Raw genomic sequence first — 24040 nt, 5'->3', positions numbered from 1 at the left:
CCATTGAAGGCTATTTTGAGAAAAATTTTGTAGTTAGAATCCTTCCCTCGTGTTGTGAGAAAAATGTGTGATTGGACATCGGGGCAGCCTTGAGCGAGGACTGTGGCTTGTGGAATGGTGTGGGGGAGGTATCACTCTTGCCACACGAGCCCACCTCTGGGACCTGCCTGCATCCAGAGTAGTGAGGCCACCTCTCAGCCTTCTTAGATGACTCCTTGAGGACCGGACTACCGAGGATATGGGACTTACCCAAGGACACACAGATGCTGAGAGGGAGAACAGTGGATGGTATTGGGTTTTCTGACTTAGAACCCATATGCTCTACCCCATCTCTTTGTAGACACAGGTCTGCCCTGGAACCACACGTGATCAGCCTCTTCCACTGATAGTTCTTTTAAGTTTTTGCAGCCTGCCAGAATTGCTCCCTGCAGGGAGTCAGCAGAGGGCGGGGCTTCAGAGGGATGGCTGTGAAGCCAGAAAGAGCAGAGTTCAAATCCAGGTTCTACCATGCCCTCAGCTCAGGGCCATTAGGGGAGCCACGTAACCTCTCTGAACCTTCAGATGTGGCGTCTGCAAAATGAGGCTCTTGTACCTGTCTCAGAGGGTTGTCATGAGGTAGACCTGTGGCCGGCCACAGGAACGGGTCCATGGTACCAGTGAGGAGGATGAAGGAAGAGAAGAAAGAGAAGCTACTATAGTGGGTTTAGGAGTCGGGCCAGCCTCTTGGCATCATTTTCTGACTGTGTGACCTTTGGCAGGTCTTTTGACATCTTAGCCTCAGCTCTCTCATCAGTGAAATGCCCCTCCTATGACTCCCTTCCCCACATGGATGCCAGGTGGACTGGGCTTTGTGAGAAGCCCAGCACAAAGACCATTGAATGGTGGTTTTCTTCCAGCTCCCTGCATCCCTGAGTGGGAGGACAGACCTAGCCAGCCCGGGCACCAGTGTCACCACCTGCGTGCCAGCCAGACACTTGGGTTCTAGTGATAAATGTGAACTATGGTAAGCTGCCTACCTCTCCTTGCCACACTTGTCCTCACCTCTAAAGTGGGCAGGAACAGTGTCCTCTTCTCCCCTCATCCACTTCACATGGTACTTGGTAGATAGAGTGACCACATGTAGTTATGAGTCTTCCCTGGTCTGCCAGGGCGGCCCTGGAGTCACATTGTTGAGCATATCATGTCCCTTCAGATGTCATTACAGGGTTTGGGAGCGTTGACCCTCTATAACCATGCAGAGGGCCAGCCATGGTCCTGGCACAACAGAGAAGCTCTCAAAACTTCCACTCCACTCATGGAACTCCACTCAGGGTCAACTCTGTGCCAGGCGGATGGTGAGCCCCTAGGGACTGTGAGCTGGAGCAGTGGGGTGAGGGCAAGCAGGTGGACAGGTCAGGAAGAGATCATTCCCATACAGGGAAGTCAGAGCAGTCGCCAGGGGACCCAGGGGCTAGGAAAGCAGAGAGAAGGGGTACCCAACCCTTTAGAAAGGCTTCCCAGGGAAGGTGACAAGAGGCTGAGACCTGAGGTGTCAGTGCAGGTCTCCAGGTGCACTGAGGGTGTGGGGAAAGAGGCAGTAGTGGAAGGGGCAGGGAGGAGTATCCCCAGGACAGCTTGGTGCTTACAAGCTGCACTTACTTTAGGCCTTATGCACTGTCGTGCATCATAAAGCCTCACCACCCCCTCCGCAGCTGCATAATATTCCTTCACAGAAGGTCAGACGTGCTTGTCTGTGTCCTTGCAGTTAGATAGGGTGCAGTGTGATTGACTTTAGCTTGGCTCCATTTTCCTTTTTTGTGCACCAGTAAAGCTCTCTGTGCAAAAGTCTTTGCATTTTGAATCGCTTTCTCGGGAGTATGTCACCTGGGCCCAAGTACATGGGCATTTCCTGGCCTGAGATATGTTTTGCCAAGCACCAGTCCAATCATTTGTGATGGCCTGTGCGGCCCCGCAGTAGCATGAGTGACAGCCCTCCCCACCTTCACGCACATGCACTCCCGGGCTTCCGGTGTGTGTGACCAACTCTGCAGATGTGTACTGTATTTTCTGAAGAGACGATAATTCGGTTCCAATTTTAGAATGCCGTTCGGTGAAATGAAAAGTCCTCCGGGACTGTAATATCACCCAGAGTCACAGTCTTTTTATTTAAAAAATAAAAAAGTTTTGCGACCGTGTACAAGTGATCTGTAGATTAAGGGGATCTATATCGCTGGAGCAGGAAAAGTATACAGAGGACATCTTTACAAAAAGGCTGAAAATGTGTGCGTGAACAAAACTATAATCCTGCACTGCAGAAGCTTTTCAAAGCCATAAAACTAAAGATTCTTGAAGAATAGCTACTCCATCTTGCACCAATAATACATTTGTCCCAAGATAAGAAAATTGCCTGGAAAATGCTCATGTTTATTGGACATAAGAGAGAAGAGTTTCTATAAATCCAAGAGAAAGTACCCTGGTTGGTTGAGTTAATGATTTCCCCCTTGGGAGAATTATCCTTCAGAAAAGCTGCTCTTGAATTGCTTGGTTTCTACACCTTTCTAGCATCAATTCTGCCTGCTGTGTTTCTGTTTGGGAGTTGAGAGGCATGTGAGTTGAGAATCTTTGGAGACGAAGGAGTTGGGAAGAAAGTAGCAGCCAAGCTTTGGGTGGGAGTCCTGGTTGCTGAACACCACAGGGTTCACTTCAATGGCAGCACCAGCTGCTCCCCAACACCCCCAGGGAGCTTGGAGCCAGGGCGAAGGGGGACCACACAGCTTTAAAGAGGTGGTGCCCAATACTACCAAGCTCAGAGGCCTTTTGGGGAATGGAGGCACTGGCACTGGCATCAGAGAGCCACACAGAAGAGAATGGGTCCCCTCACAACACGTGGCTGGCCAGGGGCTAGCTGCACTGGGGCGCGGTGTCCAGGGGCTTGCGCCAGGCATGGGAGCAGAGGAAAGCCCAAAGGCTGTGTGCAGATCCGGGGGCCCTGGAGAAGCGGCACACACAGAGTGGATCCGAGCCTCTTCAGTTCACAGAGGCTGGAGCAAGCAGGAGAATCCACAAGGAATGCATCAAGGAGAAAGTCTGACCAAAGCAGGACGGCCAAAGGAATTCCCCGAGCCCCAGAAAGACAGGTGCCTTTCACGAAACATCCTCGCCAGTCCATTTCCCAAATATTCAGTGAGAGGCTACCGTGGTCCAGGAAGTGTACCAGGTACTGGAGATTTTAAAACTAAACAGATATAGACCCTGCTCTCGCGGAACTTCTGATGGGGTAGCAGGGGATATAGAGTTGCAGACAAAAAACAATTACAGAAATAAATGACTAGTTTATTCTCCTGGTCAAAGCCACTTGCATGGCTAAGTCCCAAATCACTGGGAGGAGGGCATGGTCAGGAGTAATCATCCAATGTGCACAACCAGAAGTGGCTTTCTCCCCACTGAGAGCCCTGGGTCCCACATTCATGGTTCTTCTGGGGACTAGAACCTGTGCTTTGCCCTGCAGAAGGTAGAGAAAGAAAAGACAGCTTGTTCTGAACTCATTTGGTATGTTGTCCTACCCTACTGGGTCAGGTTCCAGGCAGTAGACAGGTCTCCCTTTGGGCGTCCTGCGTGGGGGGCAGAAATCCTTTCTCAGCCCCTTGCTGGCTGTTGGGGCATGAATGCAGTGGGAGGAGGAACAGGAGTTCATTGCCCATATTGTTTGGGCTAGTGGCTTCCAAGTCTGTCTGTGCAACCCAGTCACTTAGGGGGATGGTTAAAATGACAGATTCCAGACCCTTGTCCTCAAAACCTTCCACTGGAATCTCCTAAGGTGGGACCCAGGTATTAGTGTCTTCAGAAGATGTTTCTGGTGATTCTTCTGAGGCTAGCCCTGATCTTGCGCCTGTCTACAGACGATAATTTGGGGAACACAGTGTGAATCCCACACAGATGATGTGCATTGCAAACTCTGAATTGGGGAGGAGAGAATGTGGTCCAGCCTGGGGCAATCATGGAGGACTTCCTAGAAGAGGAACTGCTTGTATTGCAGTTAGGCAGCAGTGACCAGTGTAGATTAGAAAGACAAAGAGAGTGAGATAGGAAATTGTCATAGTGATTGGTCCCGGTGAGAAGACATGATGGCCTTAAACTAGAGTGGAGAGACCTTGATCTTGGTAGCCATCTAAAATTCAGAAGCAGGAAGCCTTAATGGCCCTTTGCATGTGGAGGGTAAAATGTTACAATGCTCTGAAGTACTTCCTTCTAGATATAAAGCCTTTGGAAGTAAGTTTTAGGAAACTGTTAAAATAGGGTATAATCTAGAAGCATGCTTCTTAAATCATCTGCGGTGAAGAACCAGGGTTTTTTTTTTCCCCAATCACTTGTGGACCAGAACTTTATAAAAATATAATGGAAACAAATTTCTGGGGAAATGAAATAAACAGTGAAGACATTCAAACTCTAAACCCAAATTTTATTTTTATTAGATTCAACAAACATAAACTTCCTCTGCCAAATTGCTAGAAAAGTTTCTAAATGCTTACTGCTGATTTCTCAACTGACGTCATGACAGACATAACAAGCAGTTCAGGGACCATACCAGTCTGCAGACCACAGTAGCATTGTTCTGGCAACATGGCCTTGCCCTCACCCTCCACAAAATCTAAAATGGTTTGGATCATCTTTCCAATTTAGTCTGCTCAGCAAGCCTCCCTCCATGGTCCTTGCCTAATGGCATGGTTTCTCCTGGTTGACACTGACAGGCTGGGAAGAGGGTATGATAGAAGCTGCTGGCTGCAGCCAGAAGCTGTTGGGCAGAAAGCTGTCTACAGTTTGCCAGGTGTTCCCAGAGTAAGGCCTGAAAGTGTTTATGTACATGACTCTGAGATCACCCTGGTGGAGATGTGAGGGTTTTCTCAGGCCAACGAGTCACAGTGTGAATTTGAGACAAAATTAAAACCCCTCTGCCATCAGGAAACCAGAGAGAACTTCATAGGCAGGACACAATTTGAGGACAAATTTCTATTTCATTTGGCATTTATTGTGATGTCGCAAGGGTGAGGGAGGTATTAAAAGGGTTGAAAATACATGAAGTTTTCCAGAGCTGGAGCCATATGTCAATGCACTTTCATCATTATATACACTTGCCCTCAGACACTCACATTCAGGCTGGGGTGTGTGCCTGCACACATATGGACACACACATACACACAGCAGCCACATCTCGAATTTTTCCACTTTAATGACTGGCAGTCTGTCATTTGGGGGCTGGCTGGGGGCTGGGTGGATGATAGGCAAGGTGTGCAGTCTTACATGGTCAGCAACAAGGGTTCCCTGAATCCATAGGATTGCCTTCCTCACCTCTGACAGGGAAATCGGAGTGTGTGTGTGTGTGTGTGTGTGTGTGTGTGCATGCGTGTGTTGGTTTCCATATACCTAATCACTCATTACTGAGCACCTGTTATGGGCCAGGCACTGCAGTGATGTATAGGTTATGCTCCAGAGCAGGAATGGGCCAGAAACAAATAAGTAAATAATTCTCCAGAGGGGAGGACAGGCAGGGATTATGTGGAAGCAGGTTGCTGGTCATCAAGGTGAGGCAGAGAAGGCCCTACAAAGTCATGAGTGAGTTGAAGCCTGGAGGCAGAGGAGGACCAGCCACAGGAAGGGCAGGAATTGAACACCCAGGCAGAGGCAAAGCCTTGAGGCTTAACCCGGGATATGGGTGGGCACAGCGGTGTTTTTCCCCTCCCGTGTTCTCTTTTATAGTTAATTAAGATATCTCTTTTTAGTAAGAATTAAAAGGTAATAAAATTATCTGACTTTGTGAAAGTAAAATATAGTAAATGGAAAGGGGTCAGTAATAAAGGAAGAGAGAGGATTCCTTATATTTGTAATTGAGTTCAGAGAGTTTGTGTTTTTGTTTCTTTGTAAATTGTGCCTGTGTAATTGTTTTTAATTGGAGAAGAGAAAGCCACGTAATTTAATGCCTGTTAAATTGTGTAGGGGCCTGTTCTATGTCGGGCACAGGGCTAAGTAGTTTGCATTTATTTTTTTAAAAAAATTTATTTTTAACGTTTATTTATTTTTGAGACAGAGAGAGAGAGACAGAGCATGAACGGGGGAGGGGCAGAGAGAGAGGGAGACACAGAATCGGAAGCAGGTTCCAGGCTCTGGGCCATCGGCCCAGAGCCCGACGCGGGGCTCGAACTCACGGACTGCGAGATCGTGACCTGAGCTGAAATCGGACGCTTAACCGACTGAGCCACCCAGGCGCCCCAGTGGTTTGCATTTATTATCTGACACAAACCCTATCAAGAGCTCTGCTTTAGGTGAGCATATAACCAGTGTCTGCCTGCTCAGGCAGAGAGGGAGATGACCGGCCCACCGTATGTGGTACCAAGTGGGAGACCCAGGATTCACACTTGGGTCTGACCCCAAGGCCCGGGTTCCTCCTTTTAGGGTGGATAACAACAATCCCCATTCTGCAGATGAAGAAACTGAGGCTCTGAAAGGTTAAGGAACATGCCCAAGGCTATTTAGCTGAAAGGCAGGACCAGTTACATAATTTGTGGGTCCCAGATGAAAATAAAAATGGAGGGCCTCTTGTGTGAAAATTATTTAGAATTTCAAGACAGGGACAGCAGAGCATTAAAGCAAGTACAAGGCGGGGTGCCTGGGTAGCTCAGTCGGTTAAGCGTCCAACTCTTGGTTTTGGCTCAGGTCATGATCTCACAGTTCATGAGTTCAAGCCCCACATCAGGCTTCGGGCTGGCAGTGCTGAGCCTGTTTGGGATTCACCCTCCCCCTCTTTCTGTGTCCCTCCCCTGCTCACTCTCTGTTTCTCTTTCTAAATAAATAAATAAACCTAAAAGAATTAAAAAATAAAGCAAGCACAAGGCCCTTCTCAGCACGAAGCTAGTCTTAGAGCCAGGATTGGATGTCCCGCCTCACTGATTCCTCATCTCCTCCTGTCTCCTTCCAGCTGAATGTCCCTCCCCATAGTTACAGACCTATAGCAGCAGTTCAGGAAATGTAACAAGAAAAAGAATTCAGAAAAGCAAGGAATTCTTTCTGGGGTTTGGCTTTGGAGTCAGGTGGGCCTGGCACAAGTCCTGAGTCTCCCACCTGTATTGTCTCACTTAAACTTCACGACATCCCCAGGAGATGTGGTTGTAATCTCCCCTCATTTTACTTGAGGAAATTGAGGCAGAGTATCTGGCCCAGCGTGCAATAGCTGGTTAACAGAGGAGGGTCTCACACTCTGTTGTCTAAGTGTCATCACGGCCCTACCCAAAGCCAGGCGAGGGCACAGAAGAACTCACCCCCAGGAGCCATGTGGGGAGAGGGGAGAGAAGGTGAGTCTCAGACGTCAGCTTTTGTTACCATTTTACAAAGGCCTTGGAAGAATCTTTTTTTTTTTTTTTTTCATTTTTTAACTTTTTTTTTTCATTTTTTCCCATTTTTTTATACATATAATTTATTGTCAAATTGGTTTCCATACAACACCCAGTGCTCATCCCAACAGGTGCCCTCCTCAGTGCCCATCACCCACTTTCCCCTCTCCCCCACCCCCCAACAACCCTCAGTTTGTTCTCAGTATTACCTACTCTACAGAAGATCCCTACCGGCTCAGCACTCAGTGGGCCCCAAAGTTCTGGCCCATGTGACACTACGCCCCCTGGAGGACACCCCATGACTTACACAGGTCTGACACTTTTTGAGTCATGGCTAGGCTGCTGAGCTGTAGATTGGGGTGGTGGGTACCATCTAAATAGCCTCCTTCCATCTAAATAGCCTCCTTTGGCCTTGAGAAGCCCCAAGGCCATGGTGGAGACATCCTGGGATTCTATTCTGCTTTCTGGCATTCCCCCTCCTTCTGCAGTTCTGCATTAACCATGCCTTTATTGTCTATATTCTGATGTTTTGATAACTGGGGTCCTGCTGACCCTGGAGGGACTCCCCATCAGGGCTAGCCAATTCCTAGATATAGGAAACAACTTACCCTTTTGCTTTTCAAATGCAGACCAACCAATCCAGAACCCATACTCCCCCAATCACCCTCTTTATTGGGCTCTCATACCCTGTGCCACCATCTATCACCATCTATCTGCCCTAACCACCCCAGGGCCAGTAGCAGACAACAAAGGACAGCCCCTGTATACCAGAAGCTGCTGAAATTACACAAACTAGAATTTTGGGCAGTCTTTTTTTTTTTAATTTTTTTTATTTTTGAGAGAGAGAGACAGAGCATGAGTGGGGGAGGAGCAGAGAGAGAGGGAGACACAGAATCACAAGCAGGCTCCAGACTCTGGGCTTCAGCACAGAGCCCGACGCAGGGCTCAAACCCACGAACCGTGAGATCATGACCTGAGCCGAAGTCAGACGCTTAACCCACTGAGCCACCCGCTTTATAAGACTGCATTTTTGGCATTCTTAAACCTGGTTACCATGCTTTGCCCATTCCTTCCCTTGGAAACCACAATAAAGGCCCATGCCCACAGTTTTCCCCCTCCTCTGCCTCCCGACTGACCGCATTGCTTCTCCCCATGCCCTCAGTGACTTGGCATAGCCCCACTCCTTGGGATCTGTGAGTGTAACAAACGATCTGTTCAATGGAACAGCATCCTGATCTGTTCGCCTTACCTTACTTAAATAAATAAAATCTATATTAAAACAAATGCCCAGGTCACTTCCTCCAGGGAGGCTCCATTGATCTCTCTACTACTCAGCATAATTTACTTCTTCTCTGTTCACTGGGGCCTGCTCTTTGTTCCTCTGGCTGCTATCTGTGGCTGCTGCCTTCACTGTGATCCATCCAGTTAGGGGCTATGAGTCCTACTTCTCAGCCTCCCATGTCTAGGGCTCTGCCTGGCACACAGTAGGTGCTCAGTAAAGACCTGACAACTGAAAAATGGTAAGAATGATCCAAGAATGATAGTAGTAGTAATAACAGTAGCTCTCTGTGCCTGCTGCTTTTCATACCTTTCCCCCAATTCCACAAAGCAACTTTCCAGGGGGTTATCTTCATTCTACAGATGCAAAATGAGACTCAGAGAGGTTCAGTGATTTATTCAAGGCTACACAGCCAAGAAGTGGCAGAGCCAGGGTTCAAACCTGAGTCTGTCCAGCTGCAGGGTTAACAATCTTGAATTTAATTAAATTGAATCTAACTGAATTGAAGTTAATTCCTCATTGTGTGACCCTGTCAGAGGGTGGCCCTCTGCATGGATTAAGAGGTGGCAATCAGGAGTGTTCTAATGCTCTGAAAATGAACACCAGACATAATCCAGCTGCCAAATGTTTTCAAAGCAGAATCTGGATTCTTTATGTCCTTACTAAACACCCATTTAAGGCTCTTCACTAGCTTTAAGGTGAAACCCAAACTGCTTACCCTCATCATCTGACCTCTACTTACTTTGCCAGCCCCTCTACTTCCTAACCCACCCCCAATTCAGATGTACTGGGTGGTCCTGGGGATAAAGGTGCTTGCTGCTGAGCAAAAGTACCTCCCTAGCTTCCCCCAGTAGGAAAGGAAGTCCCTCGGTGCCCAACTCAAAGTTACCTGTCTCCTGGAGAAAGTCCTCAAAGACACCAGATGGCCAACGCCTGCAGAGAATGTGAGAATGTCAGCTGCCTGAACAATCCTGTGCAGGGGGCCACCCCTTCCTGCCCTCCCACGCTCCAGCACCCCCACATCCAGCAACTCACCTTGTATGAATCCAGCAATTTTCTAGAAAACCTGATGCGTCTTCAGCTGAGGCCACAAAGAGCTGCAGGCCCACGAGAACACAGTTAAGGAGAAAAGGGTGTTTTGACAGACCTGTGTCTTTCCTTTTCATCCTTCGGTGTCACTTCTGAGCCCAGAAGGGGAACAATTCTGAATGTCTTGGATTACAAGAACCCCCAACGCCTGTACTGTCCAGAAGTCTCAGATTTGCTTTTTTCCACCTCTAGGCATCTGAGAGTCCCAAGTGGTTAATATTCTCCTGATAAGAAACATGTGTTCCCCAAATTTAGCAGGAATTATAATAAAATCATTATGTTTCTAAATCCTTAATCCAGGAGGAAGGAGTTTAATTCCTAAAGGCATTCTATTGTTAGCTTTTCCAGGAATACTTATGAGGTAATTGATCCTGATTTATCAAAACAGGAGATAGTCTGCTTCCTTTCTCTTCACTTAAGAAAAAAATTGAACCACAGTTCATAAACCAGTCTCCAGGTCCTTTACAAACTGGAAAGACTTTATTTCCGAGCAGGACAGCTCAGAGAAGTGTGGGAAGCTTGTAAAGCAGGGTGTGACACTTTCCTATTGTGAGTCTTCAACTCACAATTTAAGTAAGGCTAAGGGCTTCAACTGTGTTGGGCCCTTAGCCTTCAATGCTCATAACAAGCCCATGAGGAGTAACTAACTTGAATCTGCAGGTGAGGCAGTGGAAACTCAGGAGTCTGAGTATATTATATGTAATATATATGTATATATAATATATATAAAATATGTATTATATATAATATATAAAATATATATGTATATATAATATATACAATATACATTATATAGGTAGATCTGTCTATATCTGTATATCTATATCTATGTCTATGTCTTTATCTATCTATCAGTATAAATCAAACATTCAAAAATGAATCTGTAAAAATTACACTTGCTCTCCATCCTGGCAAATCCTCAGAATCATGGCTGAGCTGCTGCGAAAGAGCTGCATGGCCTTGGGCAAGTCATACCAGCTGTCAACCATGGCTTTCTCATCTGCACAATTAAGTTAATAATCACTGGGCTGTTGGGAGAACCAAACAAAAGAATAGATGTAGAAGTGCTTAGCACCTTGTAGGTGCTTAATAATTGTATGTCCTTTTAGTTCCTGCAATAAGTGCTATTGAATAAATGATAATTTAACAATAATGTATCTATTGAACATAACCCTTGTGTTTGGTGCTAAAACGAGTCTGCATTTAGTCCCTCCCAAATCCTGGGTAGTAGGCACCACTTTCACATAAGAGGAAGCTGAGGCTCAGAGAAGGTAAACATTTTGCAGGAAGGAGTAAGGGTGGGGTTTGAACTCAGGCACACTGAATTTAGAGGTCATAGTCTTAACCATCTTGCTATCCGACCTCTGGGAAATGAGGATGAATAGACATTTCATGTGACAGAGGCTGAATTTGATGATTTGCCTTTTGCTCTCTCATTCCCCATCCCAAATTCCTTCTTGGAAAATGAAAGATGTTTGTGCGAGCTGCCCACTCTCTCAAGGACACTATGCTCAGAAAGCTTCATCGATTTCTTTTATTATATGGTTGCAAATTTGCCTGCTCCTCGTAAACCCTCAAAAGCAAGCCTCATGAGGTCACCAAAGCAGCTGCAGATGTGATGTTCCCAACTGTCTTTCGTACATGATTTCTTCCCAAAGAGGAAATTTCACCCCTGCCAGGGGATGGGGAGAGGAATGAACCCTCTACTCAGCCTGTGCCTCCACTCACCTTCCCTTCAATATTTATTTGCTTCTTTATTTTCATTCCTTCTAAAAAAGACCTGAGGTAGAATGTCTCATCAAAGATAATCACCAAAATATCTAGATAGCTGCAGCACCCCCAGAGTAAAGGGAATCAATACCATGGATGGCTTGGGCTTCTCCAATGAAGAGACTTCCAGAAGGAGGCAATGTGGGAGGAGCTTCTACCAGCAGAAGTAGCAGAACCTCAAAAACTGGTCCCTGAGGCTCACACCAAGGCCTGCTACACAAAACCATTTTCTCCATCTTTCTACTGCATCTCTAAAGAAAGGGAGGATCCAGGGAAAGAGAGGTGAGGCAAGGAAGGGAAAAAGGCCTCCTCCTCCTTGATGCCATTTCTTGTTATCAGGAGGGAGACTCTTCCATCATCAGTTCTGGACCAGCTTCCTGCCTGAGAACAAAACGAAAACAAACAAATAAAAAATGAACATGTTATGGGCTGCTGTCAGGCTAGGTGGTTCTGTAGGACTGAGGTTGGGGCCAACCAGGGGCAGTACCGGCGACAGGGCAGATAGGCCACAAGTTCTTTCTGTGGCTCAAGAAAGGCTGCCACGGCAGCAGTCACGGCTAGGTATCTGAGGCTCCCCAGGTCCACCCTGCCCTGTGACCTCGATGTAGAGTCATCAAAAATAAACATAGCAATCCCTGCCTTTAAGGAGCATCCAGGTGCTGGGGGAGGCAAGCACACAACTGAATCCTACAGGATTCATTCACACTTTCTACCAACATCGAGTGAGCATCTACTCTGTGCCAGGCACCGGGCATGGAGCGTGAGGGGGACTCGGAGGAACCATAAGCTTGGAGTCTAATGCTGTGTCGAAGGCTGAGGGTGTTGTGGAGCACAGAGGAGTGTATCTACCCAGACTAGAGAAAGTCAGAAAGGTTGCATGGAGTTAACAAAACAGAAAGGGATAGAAAGGGAGCTCTCTATAGAAAAAACAGCATGATCAACTGCACAGAGGCATGAAACATTGTACCTAAGACTCAAGGCTTGTCTGGTGTGGACTACTTCTGACAGCTCTATGACCTTCAGATGCATCTGACAGGACTTTCTGTCCTCCAGTGGCTCATCTTAATTGAACTTGGGGCCTCTGGAGCATGGCTCAGAGCAGCTCCATGATCTCATCGTCCAGGAGGTGATGGGCTAGGCCAGACACAGTTCCTGGGGGCTCTGAGGAAAAGCATGCAATCAGGTACACTCTGTTTCGCATGAAGTCCCTATCCAAATATCCTCCCGTGGTAAGTTCCTGGTGACCAGCCTCACAACCCTGTGTGCAGTCTCTGCTCATGGCACACTCTGAGAAAATCAGACCTAAACTCAGATTCCATGGTTATCTGGAATGGAATGCAGGGGACACCTGTCCCCTTGGACTGAACATCTCCTTCCTTTCCTGCATGCCATGCACACTTGAAGCCCTCAGTCCTCACTCCACGTCCACACTTGAGATCCGTGCAATGATTGTGTCCTATTTTATTGATGAGGTGCCTGAGGCTTGGAGACCTTCATTAACCTGCCCAAGAACTTCCTGACCAGGCAGAGTCAAACCAAGATCACTGGGGCATCTGCTTCTGACCTGCTTGTCTGAGTCTTCCCACATACATTCATCCTTGACATTCAGACCTCAGCTCAAACCAGAATTCTCTCCATCTAAAGAGTCTCTCTCTGTCACGACTTTTCCTTTTATAACACTCACCCTCTCAGATAGAATAGCACAGCCCTCCCCCCAACCCTCACCCCTCACCCCACACCCCAGCTCCACAAGGCAGGGACCTTTCCTGACTCCTTCACTGCTACATCCCTGATGCTCCAAACAGAGCCTAGGACATGGAAACCCTGAACAAACGTGTGCTCAGTGAACAAAGGCATCTGGCCCCTCCCCCGGAATTGCTAAAGATGGCAGCCAGTGGCCCACTGGGCACTTGTGAAGAACACTGACCCATTCATGCCAGGCTTTCTCAGTTTCTCACAGGTGAGCGCAGGCAATTTCATAGCTTTTTATTTCTGCTTCAGCAGAAGGATACCTTCTAGCAAGGTTCTGTGTGACAAACATTTGAGATTCATAAACTAATAGTATCCATAGGTCACATTCCTTGATTCTACCCACACGTCTGGCTTAGGGTCGAACAGACCTCTCAGACATGTGTCCTCACCGAGCGTGGTATGCCTGCCGTCGTCAGCAAGAACTGTTGCCGGTCAGTGTGAGCGTTGCCTGGAATCTGCTCTGACTTTCAATTGCTGCTTTTGCTGTTCCGATCAATTCATGTATACACTCTCTCTTGGTGTTTATTTTCGTTGATTGCTCTATTTCATGTCGTGCCATTTTGATCGTGGTTTTGTTCCTCTCCAACACTTGATCACCTCCAAATTATTTTTCCTCTAAAAAGAAGTCATAAGACCATCAGCCCTCCTTAAGTGAGCCACGGTCCTGAATGCTTGGGAAAGAATCCTCGCTCCCCACCTCATGACCCCAAGTAATCCTGAACTACTGTGCTCTCATATTTTGTGACAAGACATACGCGTTCCTAAAAAGCACCCCGCTAGACAAAATGGGGAACAGGGAGCGAGGGGCATAACACCCAAAAATGTCATCGGTGACAGATAAGAAGGGCACAAAGAAAAAAATATTAGCACAGTTTTACACACGTTAAAGGGTTCAGAAATATATAAGTACTACAATAAGCACGGCACTTCCCCTTGAAAAGACCTGGTGTTTGTATGTAGAGAGGACGGGGGAGGGTGGCAGTTGGGGCAGTACTGTGGCGGGGCGGACGCAGGGCTCTCTGGATGGGATGGAAAGTTGCAACTGCCGGTGCAGGTGGATGTGGCTTATAACGCATAGTGGGCTGCGGCACCGAGAGGTGCTGGAGGTGTGTCCACGGGCGTGTTTTGTGCATCCCTACCTGGCTCAGCTCAGCTGGCTGCCGTTTTCCGCATTCGCCTAGTGTTTCTCCAGTAGGAGATTTTGCCTAGGCAAATGTGAAATTCCCATTATCCTCAAGTCATTCCCTAAGATGTCAATTACATTGGAACAAATTCACATTTTCAAAGACACGTGTTCCATCAGAACTGGCCGTACCTGATTGCCTTTAATGTTTTCCTCGTTTATTCAGACTGGACCAAGAGGATTGAGTATCAGCCTGGCTCGGGGAGCGTGCCGCTTTTCCCCAGCATCCACCTGGAGACATGCGACGGGGCCGTGTCCTCCATCCAGATCACCACGGAGCTACAGACCAATTACATTGGCAAGGGCTGCGACCGGGAGACCTACTCTGAGAGATCCCTTCAGAAGTTGTGTGGTGGGTAAAAATGATATACAAAGCATATCTTATATTATGAAAGAATTAGCCCCTGCCAACCGCATCGACATGTATACCTCCTGGATGATTATTAAGTTTACTTACTATGATTAGGGGTTCAGATGGCACAGGTCTGGGCACCGGGCACACCTGACCAGGTCCCACCATTTACCAACTGTGTGGCTGTGGGCAAGGCATGGGACAAAGCCTCCTCTCTTCATCAGCAATTAACGACACAATGCACTTAAGACAACCTATCGTGGAGCCTGAAGAAGCCAGGGACCCAGGCCAAGCATGGGACCTATGTGACAGCTTAGGTGGCATGCCAATAAAGCCATCCTGGCCGCCCACACCAGAGAAGAAGAGCTGGCGTGGGGGCGGAGGTGGCCCAGGTGAAGGTGTCCCGGTGTGACAGAAAGGACCCACTGCCTCTGTGAGGCGAAGCCACAGGAAACAAGCTGCCAAGAGCAAGGAAGCAAGACTGGTGAAGGTGCTGCACAAGGAAACCACTTTACCGAGCAGCGACTTTGTTCACCTGTTAGGCTCTTCACATGCATCGCTTGATTTAATTCTCTCATCTTCAGTGCGAGGAGGCTGTTATTCATCCAGTTCTAACGATGGGAAAGTTGAGGCCCAGAGAGGAAAAATGGCTTGCTCACGATCCCAGTTAGAAGGTGACAGAGACAGAATTTGGAGGTAGTTCTACCTGAATAAAGGCTGCTTAGCTCAATATCTGAGGAGACAGGCCAGGCCTTGGGAGCTAGAATGTAAATCTCTTCAGTCAGCCTGTGGAGTGCTCAGTACAGTGGGAATGGTCCCATGTGCTTGGTAAACCAGACCATTGACGTGTTGATGGGCCTTGGGGTGAGGTGGGCGACATATATTTTGTTTGTCTCATGTTCTCACCAAGAATATTCAGGAACTCCCATTTGATTCCCCAGCTGTGCTGTGGGGAGCTTAGAAAAGAGCTTGCTCTTAGACTAGACCTATATTTGGGGTAACTATATCTCCACAAAAGGAAAAGGAACCTCCTGGATACAGTGCAGGCTGCCATCCACTCCTGGTGACCCCTCCACTACTATTGCTGGGACAGTTTCCCTCCCTCAACATTGCTGTGCACACACACACACATGCACTCATGCACACACACACACACACACACACACACACACACATACACACACGCGTCTTCACCCACCCTGCTCTTGCCCAAAGAACCAGGTGCAAATTTTAGAAGTGAATGTGGAATGGACCCTCTTTAGGCTATGTCCCATTTATCATGTCACCAGGCTGTCAGGAAGGCCTGCGGGAATGGGGCTTCTCCAGAACAATGCAGTAGGCTGGGGAGAACATCACAACTTCAATATTCCAGACAGCTCCTGCAAAAATGGATGGAAGGGGCCCACAGTATTCAGCAAACTGCCTCCAGCCCATGTGCAGAGAAGCCATCTCAGACATCTCAATCTGAATGAATATGCCCTTTCGCTCCCCATGCACCTGGATTATAAGTCAACTCGACCCGTGCCACAGTGGGTTACAGTCATTTCCTAAACCCCTCCAGGTTAGAAGGAGATGATGGAATCAGGTTGTTAAAGATCAGATGGGCCCAAGGGCACGCACTTGTGATTTGATTTTGAATGTTGCTGGGGAGAGCAAGAAGGATTTTCTCAGGGAAGAAAGTTTAGAGCAAAATTGCATCTGGTTGTTAACACAGCTTATTCCTTCCGGGCTGCCAGCCTCACCTTGCAGGAGGCACGTTCATTCAATGAGGAGAGCAGGTTTCCCCCAAGATGTGAGCTTACCTGGTTCCAGGAGCAACCCTTTATTGGGGGAGCGGGGTGGGGGGGAGTCTGGGTGTCTTTCTGGTGACCTCACCGGTAGTGCCGCCCACTGCTCTATGGGGACTCTGTCCGAGTAATAGGATGGGTAGGGACACTCTTGCCTCCATGTTAGGAGTCTGAATCTTGAATTCCATGGAGGGAGAGCCCTGGAAAAAAAGGCAGAAGCAAATGAGTGAAACCCAGATGCGCATCTGCTGCTAGAGTCAGCTTTGGAGAAGGCAGCTCATCGGACCCCATGCTCTTTCCCAACTGCAAGGGAAATGCAGGCTGAGTCACATATAAAACAGAGTCTGGGTTATCATTCCTGCTCCTGTGGGTATCTTAGGTTCTTGGGACAAGCTTCCGTGTGTTTTCAGCGGATGGTAGACAAGTTGTTTGCAGGCTCTCCCAACTAAGGAGCAGCCATGATACTTTCAGCCTCGGCAGTCATGCATTTTTCATCTTCCAAATCTTTATTGGTTTTGGATGGAAACAGGGAGACCAATTAGGATGTTATTGCCATGGTCTAAGCAAGAGATAATGAGTTCCTAACCAGGGGAGTGGCAGTAGGGATGCATTTAAGACAGCTTTAGGAGGCAAAATCAGCAAGCTAACCAATGATTGATCAGCTGTCAGTGAGAAAGAAGAAATTAAGATGACTCTAGCATAAGCCTCTAAGTGGACAAGGGTGCCACCAGCCAGAACCAGGAATCCAGGCAAGAGTAGATTTAGGGGGACTCTGAGGTCAGGTGCCTGTGGAACATCCAGATGTGGGTGCCCAATGCTAGCCTGAGTCTGGACGCTCCTGCGGCCCGGCCTCCACCCAGCAGATCCATCGTCAGAGCCGGTTTCTTCCTGATGTTGCACCTCTTCTTGGCCAGGACACCTCCTCTGACCCCGTGCCTAGCTGGCTCTCATCCCTAAATCTTAGCTCATTTTTCTTCTCTCCCCACTTCGTCGTCCCAAACCTTTCCCTTCAGTCAGTATTCTCCTGCCCACTGTACACCAGGGAGGCTGTCCTAGGGGTGCTTCCTGGGTCCCTTCGAGTTCCGGCAGGGGTGTCTCCATGGAGGGGCATCTTGCAGGTCTGGTCATTGCCCACCTGCCTCCTCCACTTGTGATGCTGGCTCCATTAGGAGCTGTGGTAGAATCCTGGTCAAGGGGAAATCTGACAGTAGCTAGCTCAAAGCCAATTGTCAGCAAGTATCTGACAGGTGCAGTAAAAACAAAGGTGTCCCCTGCAGCTTGTAGAACATAGCTTAAGATGATCCCCCACTAGCCTTGCTTTACATAAAGCCAGGCTTCTTGACGAAGTTGGGCAAACTGCTTATCACTTGCTCTGAATTCAGAGATCAAGATGAAGGGCTCTGTCATCTCAATACCAGACTTTCCAGAAGTGAAGTGTCACAGGACTGCCTTGAGTATGAGATGCCCCATGAAGCCCTTAGGAAGACCTCTTGACCAAATTAAATTTGACATTAACATCAGCCCCAGGAAAGGCCCACGGCGCTGCCCCTAAGTCAGTACATATTACAGGAAATAGAAAAGCGGTCTGTGATGCACATGCCTTTCCTAGCCCGGAGGCCAAAGGCTAGTCCTCCTCAGGATCACGAGGCTCCTGGCAGCTGGCCCACACCTCCACATATGTCACCTGGGTCAGCTGCTTTGTCTCTCGAGTCAAGAACTTTGAGGAGAGGCTCTGTTGCAGGAAAGGCCACAGGATGAGAGCATCCTATTAAATCAAGTGGTGATCTCTCAGAGCACTTCAGATCACCAGACATTAAGTTGTTCTCAGGGCTTATTCATTTGAGAGCCCAGGACATTTTCATAGCTGATTTGTTCATTCATTCTTTCATTCCTTCATTCGTGTTTTAATTTAACAAATATTTGTTGAGTGTCCAAATGCTGCAACTCTTGAGGTTATGTAGAAGTTAATAAGACCGCTTAACAATTCAGTCTTCTGGGGAAGACATGTTAAAAAAAAAAAAAAAGTTAAGAGGCTCCTGGGTGGCTCAGTCGGTAAACATCCGACTTAGGCTCATGTCATGATCTCACAGCTTATGAGTTTAAGCCCCACGTCGGGCTCTGTGCTAACAACTCAGAGCCTGGAACCTGCTTCGGATTCTGTGTCTCCCTCTTTCTCGCCCCTCCCCCATTCACACTCTCTCTCTCCTCCAGAAATAAACATTAAAAAACATTTTCTTGGAAAAGAAAAAGTTAAGATCATCTTCTATATCATGAAGCTTAACAGAGATGTTCTCATTCATAATCATGGTCAGAGGCTTTTGTACCCCAAGAATAGCCCAGCTACAGGAAGCTATTGTCAGTTTCTCCAAGATGCCTTTAAAAGGCTGAGCTTCTAGGGGGTGAGTGTCAGAACCCTAGATGTAGCCAGTACTTCCATTCTCAGAGAGCAGCAGTGGGCCTACTGCTTAAAGGAAAATTGGTACACACCTACTGGAAATCAGATTAAAGGGCAAAGGGCTGACTCATAGATGATAGTGGGGAGCTTCTCCATGGATATGCTGATTTCTTTGACATCATTTAAACAGCTGTCTTACAGCAGCCCTCCCACGTTGGGTATAAGGATTTTACCTGTAGTGACCTTGCACAAGCTGGTCAGCAACTGAGTCTCTATGGCCCTGCTTCAGGAGCCTGGCTGACCGCCCCTCTTCCAGGGCCCAGTTTGCTTCACCTGGAGATCCAAGTTCCCAATGGCAAGGTCTTGCAGGAACCCTTCTTGTCTGGGATTCCAAAGGTGGAATGACACTCTGAGTAGGGACAACAGCATGTGAGCTCCTGAAAGGACATCAGAAAGTCCTCCCAACATGTCCATGTCGAAGGCCTCCGGAAGAAGAACTGGGAATCGTAGGCTCTTATGTCGGTCACTTATGTGGATAATCAGGATCACAGGTTATACACCAGCCACCAGTGACTCTAAAATCATATTGGCTATTGTTATTTTATTGGTGTTTATTATTGGCATATTATTATTTTATAACAAAGGTTTGTTTATCATCTCTACCACATGTCCTTCTTGGGTTGACTGTGGCTCTCTTCCACACGGCCTCCCACCGGGATCTAGGCTAACAACAGGTAGCCTTTATCTAGAGCACTGTTGATCTCATGGCACACGGAAAAGATGCGGAGAGCCATGAACTGTCTCTTAAGGCTTCTGCCCTGAGAGGACACATCACTTGCACTCACACGTTGTTGGTCAGAACAGGTCACATGGCTCTGTGACATCAGTGGGGCAGAGAAGCATGTTGGGAACAGGGTGCATTCGACCACCACGCAGTCCTAGTATAGCATTTGTCAAGAGGGCCTCCCTGTCCTCCCCTGAGACTCTGCCACTGACCTGTTCTACCCACCAATGGTAAAAGATCTTCTACTGGGTCCCAAAAGGTAGGGCCAACTTCTGTTTGGTTCATTCCTGGCTTCTCGTCATAGTGCCTGGCGTAATCTAGACATTACATGAATATTTATTGAAATAGTATGGAGTTGATATTGCAATTGGAAGAGCATGCCACAGAATGAGGCCTGCATCTTTTTAAAAAAAAAAAAGTTGATTTATTTTGAGAGAGAATGAGTGGGGGAGGGACAGAGAGAGAGAGAGAGAGGGAGGGAGAGAGAGAATCCCAAGCAGGCTCTACACTGCCAGCACAGAGCCTGATGTGGGACTCAAACCCATGAACCATGAGATCATGACCTGAACCAAAATCAAGAGTCTGACACTGAACTGACTGAGCCACCCAGGTGCCCCAGAATGAGGCCTGTGTCTTTGATTACAATGATTCCTCAACCCTGAGACCCTCCACTTATTCTTGCCCTGTGGCAGACCCCGAGGAGGCATGACCTGAGGCTCCATGTCAATTACCATTGCCACAGGCCCAGCTTGAGGTGCTAAGAACATTCTGCCCTCACCAAAGTCATCCAGAGCAGAATGCAAACCCTGCAATTAAGAAGTTCAGGGCCCCTGGGCTCCATTTTTGCTTTCACAGCACAGTGTGTCCTGAAATCTATCTCATTCATACATCTTTATCTAATTGCTGGCTCAGAGAGGCTTCCCCATTCTAGGGCTCAGGGACCTTGACTCACACCTCAACTCTGGTTCCAAGTCCCCCACGCTTAACCTGCAACTGCCGTGCACTGAAACAGTGTGGACTCTAAGCAGCCGGGTGGGTCCCAGGGACCTTCACAGAGGATTCCCAAAGAGCTCCTTAAATACACCCTGATTCCAGATGATGCGGCACCATCTTTGCAAGTGACGCGTCCTGTTTACCCACAGCTTTCCCTGAGATCCCTTGAGGAGAGGAGAGAGAGAGAGGAACTCTGGGAGAAAGTAAGTCTCTCTTAGTTTGTTTAAGTGCGCCGAGAAATGAAATACAAGCTGTTAAGTTTGGGGAAGTTTGCACCATCTGGTTACTTACGGCTTGATGCTTTCTGGTAGGCAACATCTGTGGGTTAGGCAGGGTGGCCCCGCCACTCCCCTTACCATGGAAGCAGGGAAGCCTACATCAATGGCCTTACCAGAGCACATGCTGTCTTCACCATGACTGTCTGTGGACAGCCACCTGTGTAGGAGGGTGGGATCCCAGGGGACTATGCTGTGTGCTTGGCAAGACACCATGCTGCATGGTAGAATGAACATTAGCTGGGCCTGCCTCTAGCTAGTTGTGTGGCTCTGTGACCTTGGTCAAGTCACTTCCCTTCTCTGGGCTTTGATTTCTGTTTATAAAATGTAGCGCAGGTTACAAGATCTCCCTCCTGGTTCATTGAGGTGGTGCAGTGGGGAGCCTGGGCTTTGGAGCTGCAAAGCCCTGGTGATGGGCCCACTCAGTAGCTCCTTGTGATCCTGGGCTTACTGAGCCTCAGGTTCTTACCTGTAGACTGGAATCATAATAGTATTCACCATGCAGATGAATGATTAAGCAAAAGCATTGTAGTACTTAATTCAGGTCTGGTGCTCAGTGCCCAAACCAGTCCTTAGGAAAAGAAATAATAGTGGTATGGTGCAAAGCTGGCATTGGCAGCTACCAGGCACACATGTTCACACTGGTTCTGCTAGACTGCACTGGATTCTCTGGCCTGAGCTGGAAGTCTAGGAGCCCAGAGCACTCAGCCTGCATCTCTCTGGCCACCTGGAATTTTGAGAACTGACACAATCTCTGAGAGTGCCCCGTCACAGGGCCGTCTCCACACTGGACAAATCCTGGTCTCAGAGCCAACTCACCTGTAGGTCCAAGAAACAGTTGCCATGTCGCATTATTCTGAGGGTTCTAAGAAAATGAAATTGCTCCAAAAGACCGCGTATCTCCCACTCCCCAACCACCCTCAAATCTCTGCCTGCTACCACCCACATAGATTTCTTTCCAATACCTTTGGAGGGTGATAACCCTTAAGGCTTTGTTAGGCATTAAAATATTACTGTGAATCAACTTAGCAGAGAAATAAAATGCATACCAGACAAGGCTTCAGGGACATTAGATAAGAACAAGGAAATATTGGGGCTCCTGGGTGGCTCAGTCAGTTGAGCATCCAACTTCAGCTCAGGTCATGATCTTACAGTTTGTGGGTTCGAGCCCCGCATCAAGCTCAGCTTGCTGACAGCTTGCTCAGAGCCTGCAGCCTGCTTCAGATTCTGTGTCTCCTTCTCTCTCTCTGCCCCTCCCCGGCTCATGCTCTGTCTCTGTCTCTCAAAAATAAATAAATGTTAAAAAAAATGTTTTTAAAAGAACAAGTAAATATTGATGAGAGGTGTGGGGACAGAGATAAGGCTGAATGGGCAGGCTTACCTGGGCATTGGATAGATGGCCAGAAGTATCTCATGGAGGCCCTGGGTGGGAAGAAGGGCAGTTATAAACATTAAAGGAGTGTCTATTAATGGCACTGTGTATCAGGCATGGTACCAACCCCAAAACCCTAGGAAATACACATGTAAATAATGCAGTCAATACTGCCCACACTTTCCCCCTGATAAGCACAAGCCGCATGGTGATCATGGATTGGCAGATAGGAATCTCCCACCCTCTCAGACTCTGTGGTTCCTGGAGGCCTCTCCTAGGGTGAGTCTGTCACCCTAAACAAAGCAGCTGGCTCTAAGGATACCTATTTTTCACATAGCATAACTTTCAGTTGCAAACCAACAGGTGCTCAACTCTAGACTTGATCATCTGTTCTAAGGCTAGAGGGAAAACTGACTGCTTGAACCTTTCCCAAGAAGTATATTGGTTTCCAATATGGCACCTTCCTGAAAGATTCTCAAAGGTCATTTTAACTATAGGAGATGTTGGTGGTAGCTAACTTTGGAACCCATTCCCTCACACCTTATTCCCTGACAGTATCAGGAAGCCCCCGATCCTTATCCTTCCCTAAAGAGCTGAGCCCTGCTCCTGTGTGGGACATAAAGATGCAGAGAGCTCTGCTGGCAACTTTTGAGCTTCAATGGGAAGCCGCTGGACACCCAAGGGTTCTCCCAGCGGAGGCATCCAGTCTTCTCTGCCAGGCTGGCCACCCTCAGCTCGGCCCTCCACAAAGCTGTTGGTGTGAATTTCCTAAGACATAAATCTACCTGGGACACTCCCACTGCTTCAGGCTTAGTCCTCGTGCATTACCCTGGAATCATAGCGGTAGCAGAAACAAAAATACTTACAATAGTAAGGATAAAGTCACAGGTAACATGGAGTGAGCGCTCACCGCATGGCCAGCATGCTTCTTCAGGCTCTAATGCAGGCTCCCATTCAGTCCTCACAACCACTGGGAAGGGAGATGTCACAGCAGGAGCTGGACAGGCAGAAAGGCTAAGGGACGTGCTCACAGTCCCAAGGTCAGCAAGTCATGTTACAAGGCATCAAATTCAAGTTTGCTAACTTCTGAACCTGTGTTCTCGACCACTGTACCGTTTGGCCTAAACATAATGGTTGTAAAAAAGAAAAAAAGTGTGGTGGGTACAAAGTGGCTCACACTCCTTATGGCATCGGGACCTAGAACTTTCCCCAATCACAGCCCTGATCACACTGTGTCACAGCTGTGTGTCCACTTGTTGGCTCTGAGCTACCCCAGGTCAGAGGCTGTGCTGATTCACCTTTACATCACCAGTGCCTAGCAGGGGTCTTGGCACATGGTCAGGGCTCAATAAATGGCTCATGGGTTAATGGATGGATGAATTCATTGGTCCACATCAAACTCTGGCCTTCTCTGGGAACTTCTCTGCTTATGAAAGCCCACCATTCTCATTTCCCTAAATTCCAGCACCGTTTTCCTTATATAATATAGCTCATTGCACCTTATCTTGTCACATATAACATTTTTGTTTGCATGTTACTGATGCTTTCACCTCTGCAGACCATAAGAAACTCGGGGACGGGGGGCAGGTATGGCCTTTGGCCTTTCTTTTCCTGACTTACCCAGTTCCAGGTTGGCTTAGATCTCTAA

The 24040-nt window shown here is 47.9% G+C and overlaps 1 protein-coding gene across 2 annotated transcripts in view; it reads left to right on the top strand.

Moving 5' to 3' along the window:
- The window catches only part of CLSTN2 (calsyntenin 2), a 603610-nt gene that overhangs the window by 482697 nt on the left and 96873 nt on the right, over nucleotides 1-24040 (top strand). For both annotated transcript variants that reach the window (XM_078432292.1, XM_078432293.1), the window contains exon 6: nucleotides 14601-14786. In XM_078432292.1, the coding sequence (XP_078288418.1) occupies nucleotides 14601-14786 (186 nt within the window). The remainder of the gene's footprint in view (nucleotides 1-14600; nucleotides 14787-24040) is intronic.

Source organism: Panthera onca, chromosome C2, assembly GCF_046562875.1.
Source record: "Panthera onca isolate mPanOnc1 chromosome C2, mPanOnc1 haplotype 2, whole genome shotgun sequence".
Classification (NCBI taxonomy): Eukaryota; Metazoa; Chordata; class Mammalia; order Carnivora; family Felidae; genus Panthera; species Panthera onca.
Note: the sequence above shows the minus strand (reverse complement) of the source record. Positions and strands in the feature narration are given on the sequence as shown.